The sequence below is a fragment of the Procambarus clarkii genome, chromosome 38 (assembly GCF_040958095.1).
Source record: "Procambarus clarkii isolate CNS0578487 chromosome 38, FALCON_Pclarkii_2.0, whole genome shotgun sequence".
Classification (NCBI taxonomy): Eukaryota; Metazoa; Arthropoda; class Malacostraca; order Decapoda; family Cambaridae; genus Procambarus; species Procambarus clarkii.
Genome location: NC_091187.1, coordinates 19,997,149 through 20,014,257, shown reverse-complemented (window position 1 = coordinate 20,014,257; position 17,109 = coordinate 19,997,149). Strand labels below are relative to the sequence as shown.

The 17,109-nt window shown below is 37.2% G+C and overlaps 1 protein-coding gene and 1 long non-coding RNA gene across 2 annotated transcripts in view; both read left to right on the top strand.

Annotated features, from left to right (window-relative positions):
• Window positions 1-17,109, top strand: part of LOC138349880 (uncharacterized) — a 609,089-nt gene that overhangs the window by 209,796 nt on the left and 382,184 nt on the right. The window lies entirely within an intron of this gene.
• Window positions 1-17,109, top strand: part of LOC123771936 (cell adhesion molecule Dscam1) — a 138,032-nt gene that overhangs the window by 89,740 nt on the left and 31,183 nt on the right. The window contains exons 28-29 of the mRNA XM_069337449.1: window positions 6,770-6,982; window positions 7,402-7,596. Coding sequence (XP_069193550.1) covers window positions 6,770-6,982; window positions 7,402-7,596 — 408 coding nt within the window. The remainder of the gene's footprint in view (window positions 1-6,769; window positions 6,983-7,401; window positions 7,597-17,109) is intronic.

Sequence of the window (17,109 nt, the reverse complement as noted above, 5' to 3'; positions counted from 1 at the left end):
GAAGTGTTTGGAAGTCAAAGCCAGAAATGACAAACAAAGAAGTGGAAATCAGGCAGGCAATTAGGAAAGAACTGGTAACCAACAGTAAACTGGTAAAAAAACACTGCAGATAGAAGCAAGTCCTTAATTTCCTTTTCTAAAGATAAGGAAATATCACCTCGGGTGGACGGAGCAGCAGCAGATGAAAATCACAAAGAAAATAGTAGGATTAGAAGAGGGCCTAAATTCAAAGGAGCAGGTTAGTGATTTTAAGAGGATAGGAAAATGAGACAAGAACCAAATGTTAAGGATGACCTTTAATCGAGTGAAACAAATGACGGAAGTGCTTAGAAATGCCAGGAAATTGCAAATGTGATGAGGATGGCAAACTTTGGTCAATAAGGAAGGGAGGGAGGGAGTCGGTCGGCCAAGCGGACAGCACGCTGGACTTGTGATCATGTGGTCCCGGGGTCGATCCCGGGCGCCGGCGAGAAACAATGGGCAGAGTTTCTTTCACCCTATGCCCCTGTTACCTAGCAGTAAAATAGGTACCTGGGTGTTAGTCAGCTGTCACGGGCTGCTTCCTGGGGGTGGAGGCCTGGTCGAGGACCGGGCCGCGGGGACACTAAAGCCCCGAAATCATCTCAAGATAACTTCAAGATAAGGCAAGACCTCTCAAAGGAAGACAGAGAAAAGCTGAAAATGAACTTCATTGAGGTGAAATGTCTAAATGGGGATAGAAATGAAGATGAATGATTTTTTCCTACAAAGTTTTAGGGACTGGAAAGATAGTGAAATGGTACATAAAAACAAAGTAACAAAATCAATAGAGGAAGGGAAAGTGAAAAACAAAGGGAAGGGGGAACATGTTCCTGAAAATAGTATATACCAACATAGATGGTTTGAGATAAAAAAAAATATTGGAGCTGAAAGATATAATTCAGCATAAGGTCCTAGATATTGTAGCATTAACAGACAAAACTTGAAGAAAATATTTTAAATGAGGTCATATTCCCAAGGGGCTATTCAGTTTGGAGACGTGACAGGAAAACTAGGAAGGGGGGAGGAGTGGCTGTGCTGGTGAAAGAACGCCTGCAGGTAAGGGTGTTAATACTTGATAACCCTAGAGAAGTTGACATAATGGCATAGCAGGTCTGGTATCAGGATGATAGACTGATAATTGTAAATGTCTACAGCCCACCAGCAAGCAACACATGGACAAGGAATGAACTGGATGACAAACGAGAGGGCCTCATAATGGTCACAAGAGAGATTATAGTAAATGCAGATAAAGATAAATTACAATTGTTCGTACTGGGGGACTTTAACTTTAAAGCAATAGATTGGGAGGCCTACGAAGCAAGAATGGAAGACATGTGGACAGGCAGATTTGTAAACCTCATTCTGGAGACATTCATGTATCAACACGTCAAGTAGCCACAAGAATGATGGAAGGGAATGTTGAGGTCAGTACTGGATCTAATATTCACCAGGAAAGAAGAGATATTTGACATCAGGTACCTTCCTTGGGAAAGAGTGATCATGTCCTGTTGGACATTACATATGCTTTGATATATAATCTAGAAGAAAATGGGGACATAGAAAAAGTTGTTACTCGATTTCAAGAGGGGACACTGTGGACCTTAGAATTTTTTTTAATGAGTATAATTGGACAGACTTGTTGCTAGGCAAGGAAGTAATTGATGTATGCAAAAATTTGTGAAATATACAATGAAGGCTCACAAACATTTATACCAAAACAGAGATGTAGACCTATTAAACAGTATTGGTTCAACAGAAATTGCGAGAGGGGCAGAGACTAAAAGACACAAAAATGGAATCAATATAGGAAGAGGCCAAACCCCCAAACATACCAGCAATACAAAGATGCAAGAAACAACTACTCGGCAGTTAGGAGAGAGGCAGAAAGAGATTTTGAAAAAGGGATTGCGGACAAATGTAAAACAGAAACTGGCCTTTTCTATGCATTCATAAACAACAAATTGCAGGTAAAGGATAATATTCATAGGTTGAATATGGGAAACAGATTCACGGAAATGAAAGTGTGAAACATTAAACAAAAAGTTCCAAAGTGTGTTTATACAGAATGAAATCTTCAGGGAACCAGACATAATAGGAATTGCAGAGAACATAAAGCACATAGAGGTATCTAGAAACAAAGTAGAAAACTGCTCAAGGAGCTAAGAACAAAGCAGTTGGCCCAGATGGAGTTTCACCATGGGTTCTGAGAGAATGTGCACCCAAACACAGCATTCCACTTCAACTGATTTTTCAGACATCTTTGTGTACAGGAGTTGTAGCAGATGTGTGTGGGGGGGGGGGAACTAACATAGTCCCAATTTGAAAAAGTGGCAGCAGGGAAGACCCCCCTCAATTATTGACCTGTCTTGCTGACAAGTGTAATAGTCAAAATATTGGAAAAATAATTAAAACTAAATGGGTAGGACATCTGGAGAAAAACAATATCAATAACAGGCCGTTAGTATAGTTTTCGATCTGGAAGATCCTGTTACAGAATTTACTACTGTATTTCTATGATAGAGCCACAGAGATTTTACAGGAAAGAGATGATTGTCGTTAACTGCATCTATCTGGACCCAAAAAAGGCTTTCAACAGAGTTCTACATAAGAGGTTGTTCTGGAAACTGGAACATATTGGAGGGGTGACAGGTAAGCTTCTAACATGGATGAAAAATTTTCTAACTGATAGAAAAATGAGGGCAGTAATCAGAAGTGTATTGGACTGGAGAAATGTCACAAGTGGAGTACCACAGGGTTCAGTTCTTGCACCAGTAATGTTCATTGTCTACATAAATGATCTACCAGATGGAATGCAGAATTATATGAACATGTTTGCTGATGATGCTAAGAAAATAGGGATGATAAGTAGCTTAGATGATTGTCATGCCCTTCAAGAAGACTTGGACAAAATAAGTATATGGAGCACTACTTGGCAAATAGAATTTAATGTAAATAAATGCCATGTTAGGGAATGTGGAATAGAACATACACCCCACAACCTATAAATTATGTGAGAAATCATTAAAGAATTCTGATAAAGAAAGAGATCTAGGGGTGGTTCTAAATAGAAAACTATCACCTGGGGCTCGCATAAAAAACATTGTGTGAGAGGCCTATGCTACACTTTCTAACTTCAGAATTGCTTTTAAATACATGGATGGCAAAATACTAAAGACATTGTTCACGACTTTTGTTAGGTCAAAGTTGGAATATGCAGTGATTGTATGGTACCCGTATCTTAAGAAGCACATCAACAAACTGGAAAAGGTGCAAAGACATGCCACTAAAAGGCTCCCAGAACTGAAGGACAAGAGCTACGAGAAGAGGTTAGAGGCATTAAATATGCCCAAACTAGAAGATGGAAGAAAGAGGCGATATTATTACTACGAACAAAATAGTAACAGGAATTGATAAAATTGATAGGTAAGATTTCGTGAGACCTGGAACTTCAAGAACAAGAGGTTATAGATTTAAACTAACTAAACAAAGATGCTGTAGAAATATAAGAAAATTCACTTTCGCAAACAGAGTGGTAGACGGTTGGAACAAGTTAGGTGAGAAGATGGTGGACACCAAAACTGTCAGTAATTTAAAAGCGTTACAGGAGTGCTGGGAAGATGGGACATCACAAGCGTAGTTCTCATCCTGTAACTACAGAATCTATCAGGACCTAACCAACCACAGATTAGAGAACTACTTAGATTCTGTGACAAATTTTCACTCAATCAGCAGATATCGGAGCCAACGAGAAATGAAAATATTCTAGATCTGGTCTTTATGAACAATGAAGACATTATCAGAGACATTACGATATCAGATACCACATACTCAGATCACAAGCTCATTGAAGTGCAAACGACCATCAATACTCAGAATAGACCTAAAACATTTATAAAGCGAGAGGGGATATTCAGTAAATTCAATTTTAATAATAAAAGGATAGACTGGGAGATAATAAACAGGGAACTTACAAACATTCCATGGGGAACTGTTCTAAGTAATACAAGTCCTACAGAAGGAATAGAAAAACTGACTTCAGAAGCGTATCGAGTCTGTCTGAAACATGTTCCTTTGAGGAAAGCCAGAAAGAGATCTAACGTAGAAAGAGAACGCAGACGACACTATAAATGCAGGAAAAAAATAACGGAACTGCTTATGCAGACACGAATTTCCCATCAAAGAAGGAATAATTTAAATAGGGAGATTGAAGAAATCAAGCGGAAATTGAAACACTCATATGAAACTGAAGAAAGGCAGTTAGAACAGAAAGCAATTCAGGAAATAAAGAAAAATCCAAAATATTTCTTCTCATATGCGAAATCAAAAGCAAAAACCACTGCCAGTATTGGACCTATTCGTACAAGTGAAGGTTCATACACGGAGGATGACAAAGAAATTAGTGAAATCCTAAAAAAGCAGTATGAGGATATGTTTAGCACTCCAATAAACAACATGAAGGTGGAAGATTCAGACAATTTCTTTATGCGGGATATTCAAACCCCTGTAAATATAACTGATATAAACACGAGTGCACTAAATTTTGAAAGAGAAATTGAAAACATGCCCATGCACTCGTCCCCAGGTCCAGACTCATGGAATTCAATATTTATAAAGAAATGCAAAATGCCGGTAGCACAGGCACTCAGTATAGTGTGGAGGAAGAGCTTGGACACGGGGGAGATACCAGATGCACTTAAAGTAGCAGACATAGCCCCTCTACACAAGGGAGGGAGCAAAGCATTGGCAAAAAATTATAGACCAGTTGCACTAACATCGCACATCATAAAAGTAGTTGAGAGAGTGATTAGGAGTCAGGTCACCAATTTCATGGAGACCAATGACCTTCACAACCCAGGCCAACATGGATTTCGAGCGGGAAGATCGTGCCTCTCACAGCTACTTGAGCACTACGACAAAGTCACTGAGGCATTAGAAGAAAAACAGAATGCTGATGTGATATACACGGACTTCGCAAAGGCTTTTGATAAATGTGACCATGGCGTGATAGCACACAAAATGAAGTCAATGGGAATAACCAGTAAAGTAGGACGCTGGATACTCAGTTTTCTGTCAAACAGGACTCAGCGAGTAACGGTCAACCATATAAAATCTAGTCCAAGTGCAGTAAAAAGCTCTGTACCTCAGGGTACAGTCCTTGCACCGCTGCTTTTCCTTATTCTCATATCAGATATAGACAAAAATACAAGTCACAGCTTCGTATCATCCTTTGCAGATGACACAAAAATCAGTATGAAAATTACCTCGGCTGAAGACATTGAAAAACTTCAAGCTGATATTAATAAAGTTTTCGACTGGGCATCAGAAAATAACATGATGTTTAACAGTGATAAATTCCAGGTACTTAGGTACGGTAAAAATGAGGACCTTAAACATAATACAAAGTACAAAACACAATCAAATGTACCCATAGTAGGAAAACAGCATGTAAAGGATTTGGGAATAATAATGTCTGACGACCTAATGTTTAAGGAGCATAACCAAGCAAATATTGCGACAGCCAGAAAAATGATAGGATGGATTACGAGAACTTTCAAATCCAGGGATCCCATCACAATGGTTGTACTCTTCAAGTCACTTGTGTTGTCCCGTCTTGAGTACTGCTCAGTACTCACTTCCCCCTTCAGAGCAGGAGAGATTGCTGAAATAGAGGGAATACAGAGAACATATACGGCACGCATAGACGCAATAAAGCCCCTAAATTATTGGGATCGTCTCAAAGCCCTCCAAATGTACTCACTAGAAAGAAGACGAGAGAGATATTAAATAATATACACCTGGAAGATACTGGAGGGCCAAGTACCAAATCTACACAGTAAAATAACAACGTACTGGAGTGAACGATATGGAAGAAAATGTAGAATAGAACCAGTGAAGAGCAGAGGTGCCATAGGCACAATCAGAGAACACTGTATAAACATCAGAGGTCCGCGGTTGTTCAACGTCCTCCCAGCAAGCATAAGAAATATTGCCGGAACAACCGTGGACATTTTCAAGAGGAAACTAGATTTATTCCTCCAAGGAGTGCCGGACCAACCGGGCTGTGGTGGGTATGTTGGCCTGCGGGCCACTCCAAGCAACAGCCTAGTAGACCAAGCTCTCACAAGTCAAGCCTGGCCTCGGGCCGGGCTTGGGGAGTAGAAGAACTCCCAGAACCCCATCAACCAGGTATCAACCAGGTACACTTAGGTAATTACTCATACATGAACTTCAGTTTCTCAATATTTCATTGCCACTGCAGAATGCTGAATATACTAAGGTTCCAAATTTGCATTAAATTCTATCATGATGTAAATGATAAATGTATGGTTGTATTTCTCTAAGTTTTATTTATCTAAAATGTTTTCCAAGCTTATGCCATATCTAGTTGGCTTTGTGTGGTGTTATTACTGCAGTCTGTGCTCGTCCTTCCAGCAGCAGCAGCTTGTCTTGTCTTGTTTTGTGTTTTATCTTATCAACACCAAAGGAATTTCCCAGATTTTGTGGCCTTTATTGTATGTAGATTTATCATCTTTGTAGTGTTTTTTTCTGTGTGAGTGATGTTTAAATACGAATATTTTGTTTCTCTCATTTATGGAATGTCTCGGACAATGTCTGCTGAGTTCTAAATGGATTACATCCTTATTAAGTTCCTTACCTTCACACTGACCTATCCTGTGCTTCTTGTCCTTCCTCGTCTAACATCCTCTGACATCCTGGTCTCCCTGATGGCGGGTTTTCTCCCTGGCAGTGGACGAGCCATATGAGATCTGCCCATACGCCACCTTCAGCTTACCGCCTGGTAGCGGCGGCGGCGCCCTCGACTACACGTTGCAGTTTCAGACGTTTGGCCATCAAGACTGTTACGAAGGCCAGCCACAGCCACCAAGGTCCTCCTCCTTTATGGGAGGAAAGAGGCGCGAGGGTGGTGGTGGTGGGGTGGGAGGCACTGGACCCACTGCCGGTAAGCCCCACACACTGCCTCTATCATCCCACTCTCATATTCCAATATTGTCCCCAATAAACCTCCCCACACTCTATTTTCTCAGCAGTCCTATAAAATCCACCATTCCAGCTTTAGTTACAAGACTAGTGTTAAAATTTATGGCACTGCTTGATAAGATAACACACTGCACTGTGTTGATTTTTAACTAAATTGTTATTAAAATGTTAATTGCTAATTGTTGTTATTGCTGGAATGGCCATTTAAGTTTAATTTCATAAAGTAGAATGTGAAATGTGTAGGGCACAGGAATGGCTTAACATGCATGATCAGTGTTACTAGGTGTTGCTTGACATTGAAGATTATGTTGGGTGGAACGTGTGCATTTTCCATGATTTTAAGAAAATGCCCTTGTATAACAAGGTACCCCCTAATTGCAGAGATCGCCTGCATTTCCAGTCAACAAACCCTGCCTATCTCCTCGGCGGGTGTCCGTGGGCGAACGTGCAGGCGGGACAAGGCAGGGGAGGAAGGTCGGGGGTCGGACAGCGAGCAGGACACCAGTGGCAGCCCTGGGGCCACACCTGCCCACGGGGTCAGGGATACATACAAGGTCCCTGTGCGTCTGAGGAGAGGTGAGCCCACCCATAACATCACCTGAGAGTTGGCTGCAACTTGTCAGCATTGCCAATTAGTGGCTTCAAGAGTGTCATTTCCACATTCAAATTTAAAAAAATAAATCATTGTACTTTATTGTAAATATTGAAATATGTATTTCAATAAAATGAGGAAATGACCTGTGAACAAAGTTATTGATCAGAATACTGTGGTGTTTTTCTGGAAAAGTAACTTGAAGGTTTCCTCAACCTCTGGTACACTGGGCAAGTATTATATGATTAGGGAATTAGTAGAAAGTCAGTTACTAATTTATAAAGCTTTAAAAACACTGAAGGGAGCTACAGGGTGAAGGTTTAGTCATGGGCTTAAGGCGTATCAATCACGGGAGGGTTATTAAGGCCACCGCACCTCACTGAATAACCAGCAAGTGTATTTTCTGAACATTGTTCAAGACAAAAGTAAATTCTCAGTGTTTATGCACCAAGCACTTGGTGCATAAAACACTGAGAATGTTTTAATGTTTTGAGAATGTTGGCCTTCAGAAAGGCCTTTAAGGGTTTCCATTAATTTTTTCTTTTTCTATCACCAATTTTTATTATTTATATCTTTTGTTAAGGCTTAGAAAATGCATAATGTTTAAAATCCTTGTCTAGCTCTGCATAGGTGGGATCATGCTCATGGTACAGCAGCCATTTCCACTGTGAGTGCTGGAGCAGGAAACAGGAACCTTGCCCACTAGTTTACTTGGAATACGACCTGCCATTCGCTTAATCAACACATTTTAGTGCTGATAACACACATCAGAAGTAAAATGGCTGAAATACAATTCTTGAATATATAAGCAGGAAGATGGTGTCAGGTGTAAAAGTCTTTAAACATTTGAGCAAGATGAAACAGCAGGAAGTCTGATGACCATTACATATGAGTTTCTGGAAGTATTATCCCTAATACATAAGATTTCCTTGAAGCCCTAAGGGAGTATGTGTATTAGCAATCTTACTAAAGATTGCTTTTAAACGATCCAATAAAAAAGGATCAAAGTTGTACAGATCATTTTAATATTGTATTCAATTACAAAATTGTTCTACAGGTATTATTTTTTTTTTTAATGTATTAGAGGCTTCAATAATGTTTCTATTGAAAATGGTTTTACAATTTGTTCTTAAACACCTCTCTTAATCTGAGAATTTTCTGATAAGTGAACAAATAAAACATTAATAAAAGACCACTTCTTACAGAATATTTTGTGCTGCAAAAGTTAAAATCTCAAATCTTTCGATATATGACCTATATAGAATGTACTGAAGGCTATACAGGGTATTTTGTAGAAGAGCTATTACCGAGAGGTTTTTGTAATAATTTTTCAATATTATTTTCATGAACATAGTTTCAAAAAGTCTTGACAATATTTTCAAACCCAGAAAAAATTTGGTAATGCTGATTGTCATAGTATGTATGTATGTTGAACCTTGCTACTACAAGCTTTCAAAAAACAACTTCCTAGATAGCAAATTTTGAAATTAATAGAATCAATATTTTCACACTCCCTATCCAAGAACCTCAGGACTAGCAATTCAAAGAGCTCTTGCATATATGGAGGAACAAATAGATTCCTTAACATTATACCTATGCCAGGAGAAATAATGAACATACACTATGACAAATTATTAGGTTTTTCCTGTAGAAATGTTGTACAAATTCTACAAAAATATGTATCAATTTTGTAGAAATCTTTACATTTTTTTATGTTGAAAATCTAAAATTTGTACAGAAATTCTGCTGAAACTCAGTAAAAGCTTCAAAATTTCTACAAAATTTCTACAAAAAGTCTACAGATATCCTACAAACTTGTAAAAAAACTTTAAATTTATAGATTTTCTTTAGAATTTACATACAAAGTTTGTAGAAATTTTGTGCTACATGGTGCACTTTCCCCATGGTTTGGTGCCGCCTTTTGATGATTACATCTGTAGAAATCCTACAAAATTTATTCAGTTGTGCAATTGTTAGTGAGTTTGTACTAGTTATATAGAATTTCTGTATAAATTTTGTGCTACATAGTCCTCCATGGCTTGGCGCCTTCTTTTGATAATTACTAATGTAGAAATTTTGTAGAATTTGTGGAAAGTAAAAACAATTTATGTTTTTAAATTGTAAAAACAATTTCTACACAATATCTATAAAAATTCTATGTATTCCCTACAGATTTTCTACATAATTCCTACATAATTTCTACATAAATTCTACATTATTTCACAGAAAAATATAATTTATACAGAAAATTCTTCTAAAAACTGCAGAATGTAAATTTTTGTAGAGTTCCTGTAGAAAGTTGGTGCTACATAGTACTCTTTCCCCCCCCCCCCCCATGGCTTGGTGCCTTGTTTTGAGAATTACTTCTGTAGAAACAAAATTTCTGCACAATTTCTAATTTTCTACAGAAAATCCACTCAATTTCTACAGAAAATCTATATAATTTTTACAGAACATCTACATAATATCTACAGAAAATCTTCATAATTTTTACAGAAAATCTACAATAAATTAAAAATTCTGCTGGTTTTAGAAAAAAAATTTGTAGAAACTTTATTGAATTTCTGTAGAAATCTTGTAGGATTTCCTGTAGAGATCTTGTAGGATTTCTTAGGAATCTTGTAGGATTTCTGTAAGAATCTTGTAGGATTTCTGTAGGAATTTGTAGGATTTCTGTAGATAATTATTGCTTCATAGTACCCCCATGGTTTGGTGCCTTCTTTTGATAATTACTTCTATACAGACAATTTCTCAAGAAAATTTCTACAGAAAATCTACATACTTTCTACAGAAAATCTACATAATTTCTACAGAAAATCTACATAATTTCTACAGAAAATCTACATAATTTCTACAGAAATTCTACATAATTTTGACAAATTCTACATAATTTATACAGAAATTCTACAATATTTCTAAAATTACAAATTCTGCATTTCTTAGAAGAAATTTCTGTAGAAATTATGTAGATGTTCTGTAGAATTTTTGTAGAAAAATTGTAGAATTTATGGAGATTTTCTGTAGAAATTATTACCTTCCTTTGACGATTCTGTATAAACAAAATTTCTGAAGAAATTCTACAAAAAAATCAACAATTTCTACAAAAATTCTGCAGTTTTTAGAAGAAATTTTGAGAGGATTTCTGTAGAAATTCTGTTGAAGTTTCTGTAGGATTTTTAGGAAATTTTTGTAGTATTTGTTAGAAATTCTATAGGATTTTTGTGGGAAATTCTGTAGAATTTATGTGGGAAATTCTGTAGAATTTATGTGGGAAATTTTGTAGGATTTCTGTGGGAAATTCTGTAGGATTTCCGTGGGGAAATTCCATAGGATTTCCGTGGGGAAATTCCGTAGGATTTCCGTGGGGAAATTCCGTAGGATTTCCGTGGGGAAATAATGTAGGATTTCCGTGGGGAAATTCTGTAGGATTTCCGTAGGGAAATTCTGTTTGATTCCTGTAGGATTACCGAAGGAAATTCTGGTGGATTCTTGTAGGAAATTCTGTTGGATGCCTTTAGGAAATTCTCTAAGAATTCTGTAGGATTTGTTAGAAATTCTATAGGATTTCTGTGGGAAATTCTGTAGGATTTCTATGGAAAATTCTGTAGGATTTCTATGGGAAATTCTGTAGGATTTCTATGGGAAATTCTGTAGGATTTGTGGGAAATTCTGTAGGATTTCTGTGGGAAATTCTGTTGGATTTCTGTGGGAAATTCTGTAGGGTTTCTGTGGGAAATCCTGTAGGATTTTGGTGGAGAAATTCTGTAGGATTTATGTGGAGAAATTCTGTAGGATTTCTGTGGAGAAATTATGTAGGATTTCTGTAGGGAAAATCTGTAGGATTTGTAGGGAAATTCTGTAGGATTTCTGCGGGGAAATTCTGTAGGATTTCTGCGAGGAAATTCTGTAAGATTTCTGTGGGGAAATTCTGTAGGATTTCTGTGGGGAAATTCTGTAGAATTTTTGTGGGGAAATTCTGTAGGATTTCTGTGGGAAATTTTGTAGGATATGTGGGAAATTCTGTTGGATTTCTATGGGAAATTCTGTAGGATTTCTGTGGGGAAATTCCGTATGATTTCCGTGGGGAAATTTCGTAGGTTTTCCGTGGGGAAATTCCGTATGATTTCCGTGGGGAAATTCCGTAGGATTTCTGTTGGAAAATTCCGTAGGATTTCCGTGGGGAAAATGTTTGATTCCTGTAGGATTACTGAAGGAAATTCTGGTGGATTCCTGTAGGAAATTCTGTAGGATGCCCTTAGGAAATTCTCTAAGAATTCTGTAGGATTTGTTAGAAATTCTATAGGATTTCTGTGGGAAATTCTGTAGGATTTCTGTGGAAAATTCTGTAGGATTTGTGGGAAATTCTGTAGGATTTCTGTGGGAAATTCTGTAGGATTTCTGTGGGAAATTGTGTTGGATTTCTGTGGGAAATTCTGTAGGGTTTCTGTGGGAAATCCTGTAGGATTTGTGGGAAATTCTGTAGGATTTATGGGAAATTCTGTAGGATTTCTGTGGGGAACTTCTGTAGGATTTCTGTGAGGAAATTCAGAAGGATTTCTAGAGAAATTCTGTAGGATTTGTAGGGAAATTCTGTAGGATATTTGTTGAGAAATTCTGTAGGATTTTGGTGGAGAAATTCTGTAGGATTTCTGTGGAGAAATTCTGTAGGATTTCTGTGGAGAAATTCTGTAGGATTTCTGTAGGGAAAATCTGTAGGATTTGTGAGGAAATTCTGTAGGATTTCTGTGGGGAAATTCTGTAGGATTTCTGCGAGGAAATTTTGTAAGATTTCTGTGGGGAAATTCTGTAGGATTTCTGTGGGGAAATTCTGTAGGATTTCTGTGGGGAAAATCTGTAGGATTTGAGGGGAAATTCTGTAGGATTTCTGTAGAAATGCTTTAAGATTTCTGTAGAAATTTTTTAGGATTACTGAAGGAAATTCTGAAAAAATTATAGGATCCCTGTAGGAATTCTGTAAAATTGTCAGATATCTGTAGAAATTCTGTAGGATTCCTGTAGAAAATTGGCAGAAATTGTGGGATTTCTGTAGGAAATTCTGTAATAGTCCTGTAGGGAATACTGTAGGTAATTGATGGATTTCTGTAGGATTCATATAGAAATTTTGTAGGATTCCGATGGGAAATTCTGTAGAATTCTTGTAGAAATTTTGTAGGATTCATGAAGGAAATTTTGTAGGATTCCTGAAGGAAATTCTGTTGCATTCCTTTAGAATATTCTCTAGGAACTCTGTAGGATTCCTGTAGAAAATTTTGTCAGATTCCTGAAGGGATTCTGCAGGATTCCTGTAAAAATTCTGTAGGATTTGTTAAAATTCTGTAGGATTTGTTAAAATTCTGTAGGATTCCTGTATGAATTCTGTAGGATTAATATAGAAATTCTGTATGATTCCTGTAAGAAAATCTATAGAATTCACATAGAAAAGTTTGTAGGAGTCCTGTAGAAATTCTGTAGGTTTCCTGTAGGATTCCTGTAGGACTCGTTTAAAAATTCTGTAGGACTCCTATAGAAATTTTGTGAGATTCCTGTAATTTCTATAGGATTCCTGTAGAAATTGTAGGATTCCTGTAGAAATTGTCGGATTCCTGTAGAAATTCTGTAGGATTCCTGTAAGAAAATCTGTAGGATTCACATAGGAATGTCTGTATGATTCCTGTAGAAATTCTGTAAGATTCAAGTAGGAAATTCTGCAAGATTCCTGTAGGACTCATTTAAAAATTCTATAGGACTCCTATAGAAATTTTGTGAGATTCCTGTAATTTCTGTAGGATTCCTGAAGGAATTCTATAGGATTCCTGTAGAAATTCGGAACGATTCCTATAAGAAAATCTGTAGGATTCACCTAGGAAAGTCTGTAGGATTCCTGTAGGAAATTATATAGGATTCCTGTAGGACTCCTTTAAAAATTCTGTAGGACTCCTTTAAAAATTCTGTAGGACTCCTATATAAATTTTGTAAGATTCCTGTAATTTCTATAGGATTCATGTTATTTCTGTAGGATTCCTGAAGGAATTCTATAGGATTCCTTTAGAAATTCGGTAGGATTCCTATAAGAAAATCTGTAGGATTCACATAGGAAAGTCTGTAGTATTCCTGTAAAAATTCTGTAGTTTTCCTGTAGGAAATTCTGAAGAATTCCTGTAGGAAATTCTGAAGAATTCCTGTAGGAAATTCTGTAGGATTCCAGTAGGACTTCTTTAAAAATTCTGTAGGATGCAAACAGAAACTTTGTAAGATTCCTGTAATTTCAGTAGGATTCCTGAAGGAATTCTGTAGAATTCCAGTAGAAATTCTGTAGGATTCCAGTAGAAATTCTGTAGAATTCCTGTAGAAGTTGTAGAATTCCTGTAGAAATTGTAGGATTCCTGTAAGAAAATCTGTAGGATTCTTGTAGAAATTTTGTAGAATTACCGTAGGAAATTCTGTAGGATTCCTGTAGAAATTCAGTAGGACTCCTGTAAAAAAATTTGTAGGATGCCTGTAAATTCTATAGGTTTCCTGTAGGATTTCTGTGGAAATTTCATAGGATTTCAGTAGACATTCTGTAGGAATCCTGTAGAAATTCTGTAGGATTCATGTAGAAATTGTAGGATTCCTGTAGAAATTGTAGGATTCCTGTAGGAATTCTGCAGAAATTCTGTAGGATTCCTGTAAGAAAATCTGTAGGATTCACATAGGAAAGTCTGTAGGATTCCTGTGGAAATTTTGTAGGATTCCTGTAGGAAATTCTGTAGGATTCCTGTAGGAAATTCTATAGGATTCCTGTAGGACTCCTTTAAAAATCCCGTATGACTCCTATAGAAATTTTGTAAGATTTCTGTAGGATTCCTGAAAGAATTCTGTAGGATTCCTGTAGAAATTTGGTAGGACTCCTATAAAAATTCTGTAGGACTCCTGTAAAAATTCTGTAGGATTCCTGTAAATTCTATAGGATTCCTGAAGGAATTCTGTAGGATTCCTGTAGAAATTCAGTAGGATTGGTTAAAATTCTGTAGGATTCCTGTAGAAATTCAGTAGGATTGGTTAAAATTCTGTAGGATTCCTGTATAAATTGTAGGATTCCTGTAGGAATTCTGTAGAAATTCTGTAGGATTCCTGTAAGAAAATCTACAGAATTCACATTGGAAAGTCCGTAGGAGTCCTGTAGAATTTCTGTAGGATTCATGTAGGAAATTCTGTAGGATTCCTGTAGGACTCCTTACCTTACCTTGAGGTTACCTTGAGGTGCTTCCGGGCTTAGCGTCCCCGCGGCCCGGTCGTCGACCAGGCCTCCTGGTTGCTGGACTGATCAACCAGGCTGTTAGGCGCGGCTGCTCGCAGCCTGACGTATGAGTCACAGCCTGGTTGATCAGGTATCCTTTGGAGGTGCTTATCCAGTTCTCTCTTGAACACTGTGAGGGGTCGGCCAGTTATGCCCCTTATGTGTAGCGGAAGCGTGTTGAACAGTCTCGGGCCTCTGATGTTGATAGAGTTCTCTCTCAGAGTACTCCATTAAAAATTCTGTAGGACTCCTATATAAATTTTGTAAGATTCTTGCAATTTCTGTAGGATTCCCGTAGAAATTCGGTAAGACTCCTATAAAAATTCTGTAGGACTCCTGTAAAATTTTTGTAGGATTCCAGTAGAAATTGTAGGATTCCTGTAGGAATTCTAGAAATTCCGTAGGATTCCAGTAAGAAAATCTAGGATTTCTGTAGGACTCCTTTAAAAATTCTGTAGGACTCCTATAGAAATTTTGTAAGATTCCGGTAATTTCTGTAGGGTTCCTGAAGGAATTCTGTAAGATTCCTATAGAAATTCAGTAGGACTTCTGTAGGAAATTCTGTAGGACTCCTGTTGGACTCCTTTAAAAATTCTGTAGGTCTCCTATAGAAATTTTGTAAGATTCCTGTAATTTCTGTAGGATTCCTGAAGGAATTCTGTACGATTCCTGTAAATTCTATAGATTACCTGAAGGAATTCTGTAAGAAATTTTGTAGGCTTCCTGGAGAAATTGTAGAATTTCTGTAGGATTCCTGAAAGAAAATCTGTAGGATTCACATAGGAAAGTCTGTAGGATTGCTGTAGAAATTTTGTAGGCTTCCTGTTGGAAATTCTGTAGGATTCCTGTAGAAATTCGGTAGAACTCCTGTAAAAATTCTGTAGGAATCCTGTAAAAATTTTGTAGGATTTCTGTAAATTGTATAGGATTTTTTAAGGAATTCCGTAGGATTCCTGCAAAAATTCTGTAGGATTTCTGTAGAAATTGTAGGATTCCTGTAAGAAATTCTGAAGGATTCACATAGGAAAGTCTGTAGGATTCCTGTAGGACTCCTTTAAAAATTCTGTAGGACTCCTATAGAAATTTTGTAAGAATCCAGTAATTTCTATAGGATTCATGTTATTTTTGTAGGATTCCTGAAGGAATTCTATAGGATTCCTGTAGAAATTCGGCACTATTCCTATAAGAAAATCTGTAGGATTCACATAGGAAAGTCTGTAGGATTTCTGTAGAAATTCTGTAGGATTCCTGTAGGACTCCTTTAAAAATTCTGTAGATGCCTATAGAAATTTTGTAAGATTCCTGTAATTTCAGTAGGATTCCTGAAGGAATTCTGTAAGATTCCTGTAGAAATTCTGTAGGATTCTTGTAGAAATTGTAGGATTCCTGTAGAAGTTCTGTAGGATTCCTGTAAGGAAATCTGTAGGATTCACATAGGAAAGTCTGTAGGATTCCTGTAAAAATTCTGTAGAATTCCTTTAGGAAATTCTGTAGGATTCCTGTAGAAATTTGGTAGGACTCCTAGAAATTCTGTAGGAATCCTGCAAAAATTTTGTAGGATTCCTGTAAATTCTATAGCATTCCTGAAGGAGTTCTGTAGGGTTCCTGTAGAAATTCTGTAGGATTTGTTAAAATTCTATAGGATTCCTGTAGAAATTGTAGGAATCATGTAAGAGTTCTGTAGATATTCTGTAGGATTCATGTAAGAAAATCTATAGGATTCACATAGGAAAGTCTGTAGGATTCCTGCAGAAATTCTGTAGGATTCCTGTAGGAATTTCTGTAGGATTCCTGTAGGACTCCTATAGAAATTTTGTAAGATTCCTGTAATTTCTATTGGATTCCTTAATGAATTCTGTAGGATTCCTGTAGAATTTGGTAGGACTGCTGTAAAAATTCTAGAGGACTCCTGTGGAAATTTTGTAGGATTCCTGTAAATTCTATAGGATTCCTGAAGGAATTCTGAGGGATTCCTGTAGAAATTGTAGGATTTCTGTAGAAATTCTGTAGGACTCCTTTAAAAAAATTGTAGGACTACTATTGATATTTTTTCTGTAGGATTCCTGTAGGACTCCTTTAAAAATTTTGTAGGACTCGTATAGAAATTTTGTAAGATTCCTGTAATTTCTATAGGATTCCTGAAGGAATTCTGTAGGATTCCTGTAGAAATTCTGTAGGATTCCTGTAGAAATTGTACGATTCCGGTAAGAAAACCTGT